Genomic DNA, 16,183 nt, shown 5'->3' with positions numbered 1-16,183 from the left:
GAATCAGAATCAGAATCTATTTTATTAACCATGTATACAGCATACAAAGAATGTGTCTTGGCGTTTGCTCGCAACATCGAAATGAAATGTATCAAATATATGAAGGTGACAATGAGACAATCCTAACAAAGGTTACACTCTGCTGAATTTTACAGCAATACAGACCTTCTCAAATGGGAGTTGACTGTGGTAACTGAGTGTAATCAGCGTTATCAGAATTGAGCAGTTGCATTTTATCCTCGTCTCTGTTTAAGCCCCACTGTGCTAAGGGAGTGAGCGACTTAAGATTGGAGGGTGATAAAAACAAAACCAAAACAAATTCAGCTGCCGTGTGTCAGCCGCCCGGTCGAACATTGGTGCATATCCACTTTTTCCGCTGTTTTCCTCTAGAAGCACAGTTTAGCAGAACATAAGCCCACCTGAACAAAAAGCAAGATTGAATTATAACAACCTGTAAGCAGTCAAGAGGAAAAGGGAGTTATAAAAAGATCAGTGTGAGGAGTGAAGGGGAGAAATGGAGGGAGGAACGACGCAGAAAGCCGAGGCAATTTTAAAAAGAGATGGATGAAGGAGTCAGCGGTGGAGAGAGGAGTAGAGAGGGAAGGAGCTGAGGCGAACGGAGGAAGATGGATTTAAGTAGAAGTGAAGGGAAAATAATGAGGGGAGTATAGGGTTGAAAATAATGGAAGTGATAAAGTGCAGATGCTAATTAAATGTTTTGGAAGAGTCTCCGGAGGGCGTCTTTTGTCTTTTGGGACCTGGGGAAAGGGAGTGGACGTAGTAAAATTTTGTCACACACACACACACACACACACTCAGGGCCTTGTTGTCCCTGTGCTCATTTGCTTGTCAGAAAGGCTGGTGTAAAGTGCTTTGTTCCTGACTGTCAGTCTCTCTGGGCTATTTATAGACATGGGGACATGTCAGCCTTTATCTGTGAGTCCCCCCTCTCTCTCTCTCTCTCTCTCTCTCTTTTTTCTCTATGTCTCTCTCTCTCGCTCTCTTAACATGTGTGTGTGTGTCTCTTCTGTCAGATTTTGATATCATAATGGTTCACTTCTTTAAGATGTAGCGCGCAACTGATTTACAAGAAGTCTGATCCAGAACACTAACACGCCAAAAATACAGTAGAAATGTAAGACAAGAATATTATATTAACTCTATCTGGGCCCTTTCACAGATACTAATAAGTCCTCCATTTATCTGTTTTAAAGTAAAGTATAGTTTTATTCTAAAATTGGTGAAGTTTCTTTCATTGAAAATATAATGTATCTAAATGTAATCCGTCTCTGTTTGTGTCTATGTCGATCATTAGGCTTGTTCGAGTGCTCCACAGCAGCACAGAGCTCCTCTTCTGTCCGACTTTCCAGAGACAAACATTGTTAGTGTAATGAGTAGTTTAGAAAAGATGGAGACAGGGAGAAATAAGGAGAGGAAATGAAAGTCATAGGAGCACAAAACTTCCCTTTATTTAGTTTCACTTATTTCCTTTCCCTTCCTCCCTCGGTATCTCTGTTCGCCAATAAATATAGCATCCTATTAATGCCATGAAGAGAATGGGGGCCTCATTAGAAACAGTAACAGCAGTTGCTGTACTGATACCATATGACCACAGACGGTAAACGCTCTGCTGCTTGGAAAGCACGAGATGGAAATGCTGGCGTGCAGCATCCTCTTCTGGCTTTCCTTTCAAAGAAACATGAGACAGACTGTGAGAGCAGGGATTGGTTAAAATGCAGCTTAGATACAATTAAGAACTATACATTTGCAGTTCTTGGAGAGAGTACATTCATTTCCTGCAGATCACATATCAGTTTATTAAAAAGCCGGAAAAGCCTCTGCTGTTCCGTTTGTTTATACATGTTTACATTAAATGACTCACCTAACACACACAAAACACACATTCTGGGTGTGTTCAGATGAAACAGTTCAGGTCTCCTTGACACACGCCACATGTCAGCAGTGCTTCTATAAATAGAAATTCTCTAATGGTGTGTCAGGAAGGCAGAGGTGACGGGACAGGGCCACGCCTCAGCTGTCAGCCCTGCGGAGATACATGTGAGAAACATCAGGACCGTGAACTGGACTGGATGAACAGATGAACCCGGCACAATGACATCATACTTCATCATTTCACGTGTCCATTTTCACCTGCGCAACATGAGTTCGGATGTGTTCCCTCGGGGTATTCAGGATGTCCAAGGACATGTATCGCACTCTTGTGTCCTTCACTTCCACAGCCACCTACTTCCCTCTTTCTCTCTGTAGCGCACACATACACACACACACACACACACACACACTCCAACACATTTCTTCATGTGACTGACCTACAGGGATCTTTTGCTCTAATTAAGGCATGGAGGAGAATGGGTGGTGGCTATCATGTCATTGCTGCATGCTGATGAAACAACTACAGGCTATGCTATGATGTCTCAATACATTATGAGGCCATTTGGGGTCAGGTGATATACAGTAGAAAACATATGGAGACAATGACCTGCTCAAGATGGGCCCCCAAATCGTAGATTAGCCCCTACTCTGTGAAACTGTTTATGATGGTAATTTATGTTCCCTCACACCTCTCCTCTTCTCTCCTCTCCTCTCCTCTCCTCTCCTCTCCTCAGGCGGGAGGGAAACACTACCATCCGACCTGCGCTCGCTGCGCCCGCTGTAACTTGATGTTCAAAGAGGGAGAGGAAATGTACCTGACAGGTGAAACTTGATGCCAACGGATACACACACATACACCTGCACACACACACAAATAGCTTACACTGGCTCATGTAGACGAATGCATGGTATATAGGAACACCCAGCACCAATCTGTCTTCTCTCCTTCTCTCGCTGTTCTTCAGGGTGTGAGGTGTGGCACCCATTATGCAAGCAGGCAGCGAGGGCAGAGAGGAGACTTAGGGTGAGATAGAATTTGAAATGACAAAGTTAAAATAAAATGAAAACTGCAATTTCCTCACGGTGTGCTCTCTCCGCTCTCTACTTTTCTTTGTGTGTCGGTACCTCACAGCACAGACGCCTGTCAGAGACCTCCATCTCTCCTCCAGGCTCCTCCATTGGCTCTCCCAGTAGGGTTATATGTGTAAGTAACCTCTGACTTTGCAGCAGCTTTTAGCTGCTATTGCACTAACCCTAAAATTGCAACACCAAAAACACAAGCACCAAACATAGTCTTGAATAGTTAAGCACCAACCTGAGAGGCTGCTCACTCCCTTGGCCTGTTCACTCCTTGTGTCCTTACCTCTGTCGTCATTAATGATGTGTCAGGATTAAGAAGGAAGTAAGAAAGAAACAACTTTGTAAACACTTGTTCTTTCTTTCATCCCATGTTTCCTCATCAAGAAATCAAGATTAACACAGTATTTGTATGTTATACTGTATTTGTGATGACAATCTTCAGGCAGCAGTGCTCAGCAAGCATTAATTTGGTGATTTGTAGTTCAAAAGCCTGAATGTCTAGGTTAAAATTGGGCTAAATTTGCTTGAAAGGGGATTTTTTTAAACTTTAGGTTGCATACAGCTGCAATATTCCAATGGCTATATTTCACCTTGAAGAATGTTCCAACTACACTGTGAAATACAGTCACTGACATGCTGTCAAAACATGTAAAAAATGTAACTTTGTGGATGCTGTCAACTGTTTTCATAGGGACTATTTCTTTGATAGACAGTAGTTCCAATGAAAATTGTTTACAGTGGGGTACAAATGTGGGTTATCCACAGTAACTTGGACATTTTTCTGGGAAAAAAACACATTTTTCAAATCTGTAAGCACCACAAACAAATTTCTATTCACTTTCATTGTGTGTTGAGTTGCAGAAGAAATCTCAGAGACAGATATGTCAAAACCTGGACAGATATAACCAAAACTATCTGCATGAGTAGATACCCCCAGTGGTAAATGAGAAAATTTGTGATCCAATCATTTTTCATCTCTAGATGTCCTGCAAAACAACAAATCAATGCCTTCCAGTTGACCATATTGGTCAGAAAAAAAATATATAAAAAACTGGAAACTAGTTAACATCTCAGGTTAATGTGAAGGCTTTCACTCAGCCTCCTGCAGAGTTGGACCAGTTCCATTTGAAAAAACGAGACTTCAGCCAGAAATGAAACAGTGTCCAACTGTGCTGCTTGGCAGACTGCTGAGTGTTGCTGCTTGTTGGCAGTATTAGCATGTCAAGGGTTGTCTGCATGCAAGCAGGAGTCACTGCTCTCTGCTCAGCCCTGCCCTACTCTGCTCTCATCTCATAATCAATGACCTTTCTGTTTAAGGTGATGGATGAGGGAGAAATGCTGTGTAAGCACGCTTGTCGTCCATACTGTCTCCTCTCCCTCACTCTCTCTCTAGTTCTCTTTGCTTCCTCTGCTCGCTTTCTCACACATGCTGAGCTCCTGAAGGTCAACAACTTACATTGCTGTCAGGTTTTTGCAGCGCACATGTGTACTTTTGATGAGCGCACACACACGTACACACACACACGTATACTACGTGCTACATCAGCTCTTTCGGCGCTTCGTTCCTCTCACCGCCCGCTGCACGTTCTGCTCGCTGTCACTGGTGGAGTTTCCATTCTACTTTGTTACTGTGCATTGTCCATGTGGTTGATGTTGGGTCTTGTTGCTGTTGTCTCTGTGTTTGGTGGGTGTATGTGTGTGTGTGTGTCCTCTCTCCAGGCCAGAGTGGAGAATGAGATCCTAGATTATAAGGATCTAGCTGCCCTGCCAAAGGTCAAGGCCATATATGAGGTCCAACAGCCAGACCTCATATCCTCCTCATACCAGCCCTTCCACAGATACAACTTTGATGACAGGCTAGACACTTACAGCTATGGGGAGGTACTACTGCTACACACTCCAGGCCAAACTAAGCACTGGTCTCATTATTGGTCTGTTTTTGGGAGAAACCGTTTTTTTAGTTTTCGGATGGTACATTGCTGTAAATAACACCTGACATTTGAACTTATCTGATAAGAAGTTGTGTGTCTTTATCAGATATAAGTCATATGGTATTTGATGGGCTCTTTATTTTCAATTTTTTAGACTTTTTTAGACTAAACTCTCATAAAAAAAACAATAAAACAAAAATCTGGTCAAAAATGGGATATAGAAACTTACATACTCTGGTGCATAATTAGGAACTCATTTGCATTTTCTTACCATTTTTATAACCAGAAGCATTTACTGAGCTGTCAACATCATTAGAGGACATTGTTTGCTGTAAACAGCAGTGAACTTCGTCCTTATACTGTACTGTATTGTATGTGCAGGGACATAAAATCAGCCAATCTTGTATATGTATATTAAAAATTTTGGGTATTTTTCAGTAAAATGTGTTAACAATTGAAAATGATGAGCCTTAAGTATGTATGACTATGTTGTAGTATTTGTTTGAAGTTCCAGACCGGTGGATTTTACTGCATGCATTCAGGAAATTCACATTATTTTGTGTACAAATACTCCATACTTAAAGGAATAGGTCAACATTTTGGAAAGTACACTTGTTCACTTTCGTGTCAATAGATCGATACCACTCTCCTGTGTCTACGCCAAAAGATTGGTAGTGTAAAGCAACAGCTAGCCTGTCTCTGTCCAAAGTAAGAAAAAAAATCTGCTTACCTGCACTGTTAAAGCTCACTAATGGACGTGCCTGTCGAAAAAAGTCCTAGCCCGCAACTCCCTATAAAACCACAGCTTGATGATTTTACATTACAGTTTGTGTATGTTAATCAGAGAACTTTAACCAAAATGTCAAACTATTCCTTTAATTAACTTTAAAATGATTATAAGTCATTACTTTGTCCCATGCAACAAACCTCACTAATCATCCATCCAATGTAGGATAAAACAGAGCATAGATCAAATGTAAAAAGACAATCTGGTCTTTCCTTGTGGTCCTGTAAATACATGATATACTGTATAACATATTATTTTATCTTACACCACTGTGCTCCAGTATAAATAACAGCTCTTCTCTCTCCACTGATTCTCCAGTCACTTGGGACACTCTCTCCCTATTCTCAGGTAAGAACGCTTCCTCTTAGCGTAAGTAGCAGCTCACTTAAAACAAGTTTAAACAAGTGTGATGTTGTCATTTCGACCTGTCATGAAGCTGTTTGTCTCCTCTTCGCCCCCCTGCTCCTCTCTCACTTCTTCCGCTTCTCCTTTATCTCTCTAGGACTACGACAGCCTGGATGTGAAGCAGAGGCGATGCTCCAGTCCAGGTTATATTGACTCCCCAACATACGGTCGTCAAGGCATGTCACCCATCATGCCTCGCTCTCCGCAGCACTATGGCTACCCTGGTGAGTCATATGGCATTCATTCCTGGTTGTCTGCTCATATTAGTCAATTGGGGGGAAAAAATTAAGTCAGTCATGTTGCGCTTAATGTCAAATGAACATAAACTAAAGAGTTTGTGGAGTTTCCGGGCCCAAGAATGTTTTAATTTTGTAGATTCTAGTCAAGTGAAGTACAGAAAAGTTGGACATTTTACAAATAAATATGCTTTTTCTCTGGCAGAGAGTGAGATGAGAGGATCGATACACCTCTCCACATGAGAGCGTATCGATCTTCTCCATCTAACTCTCAGCGAGGAAGCAAATAAGTGTATTTCCCAAAATATCGAACTGTTCCTTTAAGAGAGATCAAATTGCTTGTCATCTCCATCTGTTTTTCATCGCCGCTATTATACTGGCAACAAATATGCCCTCATTTAATATCAGCGGTGACAAAAGATTAACAGATTCACCACCTCAGGGCAGAATGTCTTTCACTTCACTTCTAAATACTTGTTTGGCTACCACACATGTTGCTGTTGCTCTTTGGCTGTCATTTCATTTAACTCTTACACATGTGCATTGACACTGTAAATACTGTCATAAGAAGCCTGTTACTACTGCTTTGTCACTACACAAGTGGAAAAGTTAATGTCAATATCACTTTGTAATTTGAGTGAATGTTTGGGGCTCTTGGGATTTCATCTGTGTGGATGAGACTTGTGTTTAGACTTTCCTTCATGCTCATGTTTCCTTTGCTGTGATTGGCTGTGGCTGGCTGCAGGCTCTGAGAGTGGCAGGAGCTCACCTTATTACGGCCAAGAGGGGCGGTCAAGCACACCCACCACAAACCAGCCCCCTAAACATTTTCATGTACCAGGTAGGACTACTCATTGCACCGCTCAGAATCTCATAGATTAACTCCGGAGAAGGGGGTGGGGGGATTTCATCAGCCATAATTCACTAATACAAATCATTCAGCAAGGTTATTTTAAGTTCCGTGGGAATGAGGGGTTGTGAAAATGTGGCTAAGTCATATTTTTATACCGCACATAATTGCTCTGGCATATTCTTCCCCTCATACTGCACCTTTATCTTCCTTTATTGCCATCCCTCCTACCTCCTCCTTCCTCCCATTCCATCATCCCAATAGAAACTCACATCCTCTAGCCTCTCCTCCTTTCACTCCTCCACGTTTCACCTGTCCATCTCCTCTTTCTCTCCTCAGCTACAGGGGACCCCAACATCTACAGGAAGGCTCCCATCTATACGAGAACGGGTACAGTGCAGTTAGCCCCGCCTTAGCCTGCCTGTCCTCCTGTCAGTTTAGTCGTGCTGTGTTTGAGTACCCGATATAGACGTGTTTACTGACCTATTGATGTTTTTTTCAGCAGCCCCTCGTGATTTAGTATTGATTCGTATTGATGTTCCAGTTATTATTTAAACTGAAGCCATCACAAACAAAAACAGATAAATGGAAAGGACCGATACTGTGCTAGAGAAAGCACGAAGGAAATAGAGTTTGACTTGTGCAACTTGTTTCAAATTTGAAGATAATCAATCAGAACCATGTTCAGTGTGCATGCAACAAGCTTACTAAGCGCAGGCCTGCTTCTTCGTGCGGTTCCCGCAGCACGACAGGTTACTGTCTGCAAATAGGGTTTGAGCAGGCCATGAATGAAGTGAAGGTTGCTCAGGCGTGACAAGTGTTGAGTACATGGGACTCTGAGGACACACAACTCACTAGAATAGACCAGAACAATGGAACAAAGCACAATGGCAAACTGAATTATGACTGGAATTTATATTTGCTGTGGAGACTTCTTTTTTATTTCTCAGCCTGGACTTGTTAGCCAGCTGTCAGTGTATGATTTAAGGAGATGAGATGCTACTCGGGTTGTTTTCAAGCAATAGGCTGCTGTTGTGTTCACTTTTGCAGAAAACAGAGGGAGTATGTGAGAGGGCAGTCTGATTTCTTAATTGTGTGGATTTATGTTGTCGCTCAGTCAAATAGCACAGCGATGTGGTCAGCACAAGATGTTATTTTTGCCTTTTTTACAAGTAATTAAACTTAAATGCACTTCAGCCATCTGGGTAGCGTGCTTCAGTATAAACATCCAGAAGAAAAAGATTCACCACCCCCACGTCACATGACATTAGTAAAAGGCTTTTAACTCTCTGAAGAAGATAGTTTATCTGTCTTGTTGTCCTGCATGTTCCTCTGTTCTGTTTGTGTTGTTATTTGTGGGCTAGTTAGTGAACTGTGCCGACCTGTGAATAGACATTTTCACCCTTCTATAGTATGTTTCTCAACTACAATTAGTACATCACTGGCCGTAACGACAGGTTTTTGCATATGACGAATTCAGCATCTACTGTCAATGACAAGTTTGAAAACCCTTCAGCTTGCATTGTTAGAACACTGACATTCAGTACACACTTCAACATCAGTCACATTGATCCTTCTGGTACTTAATGTCTTCCTAAACAGCTATTGATTATTATTTTCTCTTATTTCAGCACTAAACACGATTGATGTGAATCCAAAGCCACAACAGACACGTGTGAAGTCGTGTTGGCCTTTTATGTACTATTCAGCTAACAAGTTTGCTACCTGTATAGACTAGAGGCTGTACAATATTAAACCCCTGTCTTTTGGCTTTGTCCTTGCGCTCTGTATGGGTAGCAAAGCTCTCACATTGTCACATATCCCATGGGGACGCTCCAATAATCTTTCCCTTTTCTTTTCACCTCTTTTTTTTTATTGCATCCAATCACTTTTTTTCACACCCCTCCACAATTCTGCTCCACTTTACCCGGTGACCTTGCCACTGTAAGTACCTCCCTCCTCTCGCTGTTTCGTTCTCTGTCGGTAGATAGATATTGTATGTATGTCTGTTTGTGTGTACAGTATGTGTCTCTTTTCTTGTGTTGGTCATCCCATTTCAACACTGTACAACTGTACTGTACTTCCCTTGACAGAAGTCTCAATCAGCTGTCACTATGAACGTGTGTGTACATGTGTATAGGAATACAGTGGATCATGGATCGGGGCAGGCGTGGCTAATGGCTAACAGAGTGAAGAGCGATCTATCTGACATTACACTGCATGTCACCCCATTGACTTCCATTGACTGTGCTTTAGTGCAGAGTGACATCAATATCATCGCCTTGCACCACTCATGAAATGACTGCGTGCCTCAGGCTGAGCAGTAACTGAACTCATTTTAATGCTGGTTATTTTCATGCTATTGGCTGAAATATTGATCTCCTCTGACAGGAATAGTGGGAGGATGACTGTGGATATGTGGCGTAAATGTACTCCTCTTGCTGTACATCATGAACACATTTTTCTCCTGAGCGGTGCACTGTCTTAAAGGAATAGTTTGGCATTTAGGGAAATATGCTTATTTTTTTCATTGAGAGATCGATGAGAAGACTGTTTTTTACCACTTTTATATTGTATCTGTCTGTTAAGCTGGAGCCAGGACACAGTTAGCTTAGATTAGCATGAAGCCTGTAAGCAAGGGGAAACACCTAGCCTGGCTCTGTCCAAAGTTTTAAAAAAAATCAATTAAAGCTCACTAGTAAACACAGTGACTCTTGGTGGTGTCTTGTCATTACTGTGATGTTGCCAGGTAGCAAGCAGAAAATACAGGAAGTGCTCCTAGCCAAGGAATAGTGTGGCATAAACTACAATTTGATGTTTTTAGGAGATATAATATGTTGAATAGTGACACACAGATATGAGAGTAGTATCAATCTTCTCATCTAACTCTGGGCAAGAAAGTGAATAAATATATTTCCCAAAATGTCATACTGTCCCTTTAAAAGAATTACCGGTTACGTTGGTTCTGTCTGCTTCCCTTTTCTCTCCTGACTCAATCCATTCCTTCACAGACAATCATTTGGACTCAGCCACTAAAAGCAGGACCAGCGAGGACATCCTCAGATCCTCCAGACTGTCCACCTACTCTCCTGAGCCATACACCCAGTCAGAGTCTGACTACTACCCGTACACCAGCTCCCCCAAGGGTAGGAAAGACTTATTTCACCAATTTTGAGCAGCATGCTGCATTGGAAGTTGCATTTTTTTTCATTTTCCACCGGGCCAAATGCATAGGAGTACAGTTCATTTTGTAACTCTGTGTTGTCATATTTATTCACTCTTCCACTCTGTTACTGGGTTCCACTCTGAGCTCTATATTCACACGAGGGAATCTCTTTTATCTCTTTCCCCTCTCAGCCTATCGGGTGCCGAGAAGACGGTTCTCGACAGGAGGAGATGAAGAGAGTTGGAGTCACAGTCTTCAAAGAGTAAGAGCTTCATTATTCTCTATCTCCTTTTCTTCAACATCGGGTACCAGTCCCCCCCTACCCCCACCCCCCACCCCCCTTACCTCAGAAACACCCATAAATAATGCACTTTTTATGGTATGGCGCCTAAACTATCCTCCATTTCTATATTTGCTTCTCTCACCATCTTGCATTCACTGTACAATAAATTAGCAGTTTTCCCTAATGTCTCTTTCTTCATTCTTCCCCTATTCTGCCCGTTCCCTCACTCCCTGTGCCTCTCTCAGATTGGGAGTGGCATCGGGAGGATGATCCTAAAGGAGGAGATGAAAGCCAGATCTGGTTCCTATGACAACGACCCCTGGGGCAGTGCGAGGAATTCTCGTAGTGGGAGCAAGGAAACACTCAATACTACAGGCTACGGCACCACGGCGTACAACAACACTGTCAACGGATGTAAGGATCCACCCTGCCCCCCACGCATCTCCCCCCTTTGTCTCTTGTACTTTGTGTTTCTGCAAGTTTACGCACCTCTGACTGTATATCTGTCCCAGTAACTGTGCAGCCATGTCTGTGTCCCTCCCATTGTGTGTGTATATGTCACCACAAGAGCTTATTATGAGTTTCAATATCTGCTGTTATCAAGGTTTGGGGCGAGGGCAGTGAGGTTGCGGATGCAGGTCAGGGAGGAGGTCATGGCTGCTGCAGGGGGTGGGCGGTTTATAAGATGGAAAGATGTTGAGAGGGGAGAACAGCTGCTGTCAAACCTGTTGTAGACCAGCAGCAGCAGCAGCAGCACATGTGGCCTGTCATTGTTTTGGGGATATCTGATCACACACTGATCTGAATGTTTCAAGCTACCGAAAACAGAATGTTCAACCACGTGTGCAGATGTTCGAGATGTGATGAAGGAGGAATGGAGGGGCCTAAAGCTACCAGACTTGTTTCTGTTTATTAGGCCAAGCTTCACTGATCATGCAGCATACTGAGACTGTTATTTTAGCCCCTGAAATTCAGACACCAGCCTCCTTGCTTCATCTCTTTGCTCCCTTTTTAGGTGCTTCTTTTCACTTCCTTGCTCCATCTATTTTGTCATCTCCCTCATCGCTTCGCACGCTTTTTCCTCCTCCTCGGTCTCCCGATATCGCTCTCTATATTCTACTCTGTTAACTCTGTCTATCCATCCATCTATCTGTGTATCTATCTCACTCTCGCGCTCTCACAGCTGGTGTCCCATATCCTGGTTTATTTATGAGCAGTAAGATCTCTCATTAAAGCTGTTTCTCAGATGGGAGGGGACACAACTGAATAGCACTCCGTTGGCTACACTTGAAAGGCAACAAAGGCTTGTAACCGTACAAGCTGTGTTGTGATGGTAGATGGTGAAGCGTGCAATGTGTCTCTTTCTGCTTTTGTGTTTGTATGTTGTTTTTTTATTATGATTCCTCTCCTCCTTCCCTAAACCAGTCTTGCCTGGCCTCTTTCTGCCTTCCTGCACCTTTGATGTTTTGTGTTCTTCGCTTCATGGGTACCCAGTGCACTCCTTTTCTTGTTTCTTTCTCAATCCTTCCTCTAACTAGACAGATGCCTGTCAAATATCTATAATAATATTCCTTGAATATGTTTTGAGGAATTTCGAGGAGGGCAGGTTAAAACATCCTGTAATATTTGTTTGGTTTTTTTGCAATTAGAAGGTGTCATGTAACTCTATGATCTTTTTTTTCTTTAACAGCTCCTCGATCTCAGTACAGCACTGATAGCGGTGAGTTCATCATCATTTCATTAATATCCTGAAATGCCAGCACATACTGTAGATCACCTCAATTCACTGGTCGGCAAGTTTCTAGTTCGATGAAATACTCGCTGTTTTAAAATGAAGTTTTTGAGTGGAGACTGTGATTTGTTCTCAAATGTATTTGTGCTGAATTCAAAAACCCAACACCCACAAGGCTCCAGTTTTATATAGTGGGCACATCTGGAATTTCAGAAACATCTTGTTAGTGGTTAGCGCCATCTTCTGGCACTGACTTGGCACTGATATATGATTTCAATGGGCCAACATGTGCATGTGCAACTGTTTGAAAATAATTGGAAATTTATTGTTGGCTTGACTATATTAACAGTTTAATACTGTTTTCTGTATTTTAGATTTTGTTTGTAAGTCAGCTTCGCTACCAGGATATGGACGCAACGGCATCCAGAGGGTGAGACATGGCATGATTAGATGTTAATTTATCATACATGTCTGGGGCTTTTGATGGATCTGTTTTATTAGGCAGTTGAATAATGTCCTTCTGTTATTACTCTTTATGTTTACATATGTATAAGCAATATTTTAGTCTAAAGTATGCCTCTTTCTATTCTTGTTTAACTCATTGTCCCTCTTTGCACCTGCAGCCTCAGAGTGCAGACTGCTACCAGTACCAGTATGACAGTGAGGTCAACTGGGGAAGCAGAGGTAATTTAATATGAATTTAAAACATGTTCTTCACATTAATGTAAGTTATTAATCTTTCTCTGTTGTACTGACTTAATTCTCTTTCTCTTTACTCCCAGCAGAATACAAGGTAAGGTTTTAACAGAATATCTTAAATAATTCATTCCATGTAAGTTAGCCTACATGTAGCGTAACCCCAGTGTTATTTTTAGGAAATCTCTGAAGTGAGATAAAGCATGACTTCCTCTCTATTCCCTGCAGATTTACCCCTATGAAGCACTTATTGTCACCACCAGGGGGCGCAACAGGCTGCCCAAAGACGTAGACAGAGCCAGACTAGAGGTAAATTATGAATGTGTCACTTAACTGTGGTGGGAGGAAGTCGTCCTTGGTCGAAGTGTAAATAATGGTGAAGTGGAGGTATATGAAGTTGGTATGATCTGTTAACAGTGTGTCTTCTCTTTGTCCCTGTGTCTCCCAGCGTCACCTGTCCCCAGAGGAGTTCGTCCAGGTGTTTGGCATGACCATAGAGGATTTTGACCGGCTGGCTCTGTGGAAGAGGAACGAGCTAAAGAAACAGGCCCGTCTCTTTTAATAATGTACTGACGTCTGTTGAATACTGCCATAAGTACAGCAAGAGACTCGACTAACTGTAGGGAGGAAAGAAAGACATAGGAAGACTTCTACTCAGTTTCACTGCCATGGCTGAGAACCTGTTCTAGATCTCCTCACATGACGAACCAAATTCTGGTCACACCAGCGTGGACCTCTGGGATACAGAGGGAAGGCCACAGAGACATTATGCACAGACAGACTGATAAACTGTTACATGGTTGCCAGTGCAGCTGTGTCTGTGTGATGGAGTGGTGTGTAAGCAATAGGCGCGGATGCCATGTACAGTAGTGTTGTGCTTTTCTTAAGCCTGAAGGATGGGTGAAGGCATGACTGTGCCCCTATAAGGCCACATGAGGGGATGTATGTGACCAGAGCCGCAGTACTAAAACACAATGAGGAGAATTTTGGCTTTGCCTTATTTGTTATGCTCTCTTAGTTATGAGTGTGCAGCACCAGCAATCTGAATGAGTAGAATGTAGTTACAGTATATCATTTATGACACTTTACCAGTGTGAATGATTAGATGACAAAAATGAATGAGTGAGAACACATTTTGCTTTGGTTCATAAGGATGCATTTTGTTTACCCATTCCCCTGTTTTTGCTCTCTCACACTAAATACTGTGTTCTCTCTGGTTTACATTGATTGATATAGAAACAAACAAGAAGCAATGGGAAGTGGACAAAATTTTTACAATTGTATGTGTGAACTGCATTGATTTATTTGAACATGAAAACCAAAGTGAGAATGCAAATATACAGATTAGCAGATCACTTCCATGTAATGTTCTGGTTACATAGTTAAAGGCCACCAATAGATACAGTCACTGTGCAGCTGTAAGGTAACCTATAAGAATGTGCAATCCAGTAGATTTAATAGATAAAAGAAAACACCAATTCAGTCCTCTTGTTCATTTTCCAGCTCATTGCAATAGGATGGTGACTAAATGTTTTAGAAGACAGTAGTCACCCATACATGTACATTCATTATTATTTATATTCTTTTAGAATGATAATCCAATAATTTTGTAGCTACAGAGATTATAATCACTCACAATGAAATGTTCTGCAAGGTATTTAACACACTGACAAAGATCCAGGGTTGTTGAAGACTTTCCTTTGAATACTGTTATTTTTGATTTTGTCACTAAAAATTAAACTTAAAAACAAATTCTGCCTCCTTTGTTCTTATTTATAGTTGAGAGACATCACCACACGTAATATATACTGCATATTGGTAAATAGGCTTATTCGTTTTCTTGCTGAGTAGACCTTTTTCATGGCAGACATTTAGACTTTTCAAAGCAGCAAAAGCACAAGTGGAATTAATATCATTAATGATGGCTGTATTGCATTTAGGTGAGCCAAATTTGTAATTTAAAAAATGTAATTTAGGATCTTATGTACACAATAGTAAGCATGTAAAAAGTATTAGAAATTAGTTTCAATCCACATTCGAATTATTGTCATTTAAGTTTTTGTAAACTTTCCTGACACTGGGTTTGGGCATGCTTCAATATTTATTATGAAAATTACGCAATAAATTCCATGAACCAATCATAAATGACATGATGTGCTGTGGTAAGCGCATTGTCTTATTTTGGGTTGGCAGAGTTTCTGTGTCATTGGTAGTGTTTCTACATCTCAACCCAGTTAATTTTGCTATATTCTTTGTTACATTACATTTAAATGTACACTAGCACTCTTAGCTCTCTCCTTCTCTTAGCGACTTTCTTGCAAGTCACATGCTTTTCAGATCTGCTAGTTACTTTAGCTCAGCAGTTAACGATGGCTTCCCTCTCTCCCTCTCGCTCTCCTGCTCTCTCTTCTCGTCTTATGTTTAGATATTCCCCTGCATGCTTTACTAATAATGGTACATGTAGTAAATGTAGAATATTTACCGTTTTGGAGACGAGGCTCAGTGAGTTAGAAGTGCGGCCCCTCATGGAAACCCAATTGTTAGCTACTGTAGTTAGCCAGCCCCCAGTAGCCAGTGCGGGTGTTAATCTAAATGTGATCTGCCATGCCTACATAGTCTTGGGAAATGGTCTAAACGGTGAAACGTGCTGTTTTTTGAACTAGGTTTTCTAGTAGTTATGGACCTGTATTTTCACTCAGATTTTTGTGGCAGTTTATGAGACATTCAACTTTGATATCATATGCATTTTTACTATTTCAAGCCAAATTTGCAGAGGCTTTAATGGTATTAATTACACCTCTGTTTTTCATGCTCAAGTCAACACTTCTGCCATGAAAAGGGTCTGTTAGATGAGAGAATCAATCACTATATATAACTGTTTGTTGGTGCCAGCAGTTAGACTAGCTTAGCATAAAGACTGGCATCAGGGAGGAGCAGCTATCCCAACATAACCTCCCTAAATGTCAATTTTTTGTTTTTATGCTTACTTCTTTTATTAATTTTGTACGAAATAAACAAACAAGACATTGTGTGCTTTCAAGGTGCTGGTAGGTGTATTTTGTCACCTTTGGAGCCAGGCTAGCTGTCACCACCCCGGTTTCCAGTCTTTATGTTAAGCTAAGCT

General features: G+C 41.6%; 1 protein-coding gene and 1 long non-coding RNA gene across 6 annotated transcripts in view; one reads left to right on the top strand and one right to left on the bottom strand.

Annotated features, from left to right (window-relative positions):
* ablim3 (actin binding LIM protein family, member 3) overlaps positions 1–14,811 on the top strand; it is a 48,169-nt gene extending 33,358 nt beyond the window's left edge. The window contains exons 7-23 of one of the 4 annotated variants that reach the window (XM_044364174.1): positions 2,628–2,715; positions 2,859–2,917; positions 3,026–3,097; positions 4,693–4,854; positions 6,010–6,039; positions 6,194–6,320; positions 7,078–7,173; positions 7,522–7,572; positions 10,212–10,328; positions 10,540–10,610; positions 10,877–11,045; positions 12,322–12,351; positions 12,738–12,793; positions 12,987–13,047; positions 13,149–13,156; positions 13,288–13,368; positions 13,508–14,811. In XM_044364174.1, coding sequence (XP_044220109.1) covers positions 2,628–2,715; positions 2,859–2,917; positions 3,026–3,097; positions 4,693–4,854; positions 6,010–6,039; positions 6,194–6,320; positions 7,078–7,173; positions 7,522–7,572; positions 10,212–10,328; positions 10,540–10,610; positions 10,877–11,045; positions 12,322–12,351; positions 12,738–12,793; positions 12,987–13,047; positions 13,149–13,156; positions 13,288–13,368; positions 13,508–13,621 — 1,392 coding nt within the window. In that variant the 3' untranslated portion in view covers positions 13,622–14,811. Of the gene's footprint in view, positions 1–2,627; positions 2,716–2,858; positions 2,918–3,025; positions 3,098–4,692; positions 4,855–6,009; positions 6,040–6,193; positions 6,321–7,077; positions 7,174–7,521; positions 7,573–10,211; positions 10,329–10,539; positions 10,611–10,876; positions 11,046–12,321; positions 12,352–12,737; positions 12,794–12,986; positions 13,048–13,145; positions 13,157–13,287; positions 13,369–13,507 lie in introns of all 4 variants that reach the window. The other 3 variants (XM_044364173.1, XM_044364176.1, XM_044364175.1) reach the window with 3 other exon arrangements.
* Positions 4–16,073, bottom strand: LOC122990724. 2 transcript variants are annotated; one of them, XR_006405464.1, is made up of 3 exons: positions 15,542–16,073; positions 1,883–2,044; positions 4–1,686 (listed from the first exon to the last, which is right to left on the bottom strand). It is a non-coding gene; the product is annotated as an uncharacterized LOC122990724 (long non-coding RNA). The 2 variants fall into 2 exon arrangements; XR_006405463.1 differs by lacking the exon at positions 15,542–16,073 and adding an exon at positions 2,152–2,550.
* Between the last annotated feature and the right edge of the window lie 110 nt (positions 16,074–16,183).

The sequence above is a fragment of the Thunnus albacares genome, chromosome 10 (assembly GCF_914725855.1).
Source record: "Thunnus albacares chromosome 10, fThuAlb1.1, whole genome shotgun sequence".
Taxonomy (NCBI): domain Eukaryota; kingdom Metazoa; phylum Chordata; class Actinopteri; order Scombriformes; family Scombridae; genus Thunnus; species Thunnus albacares.
The sequence above is the reverse complement of the archived record's forward strand: the minus strand, read 5'-3'. Positions and strand labels throughout refer to the sequence as shown.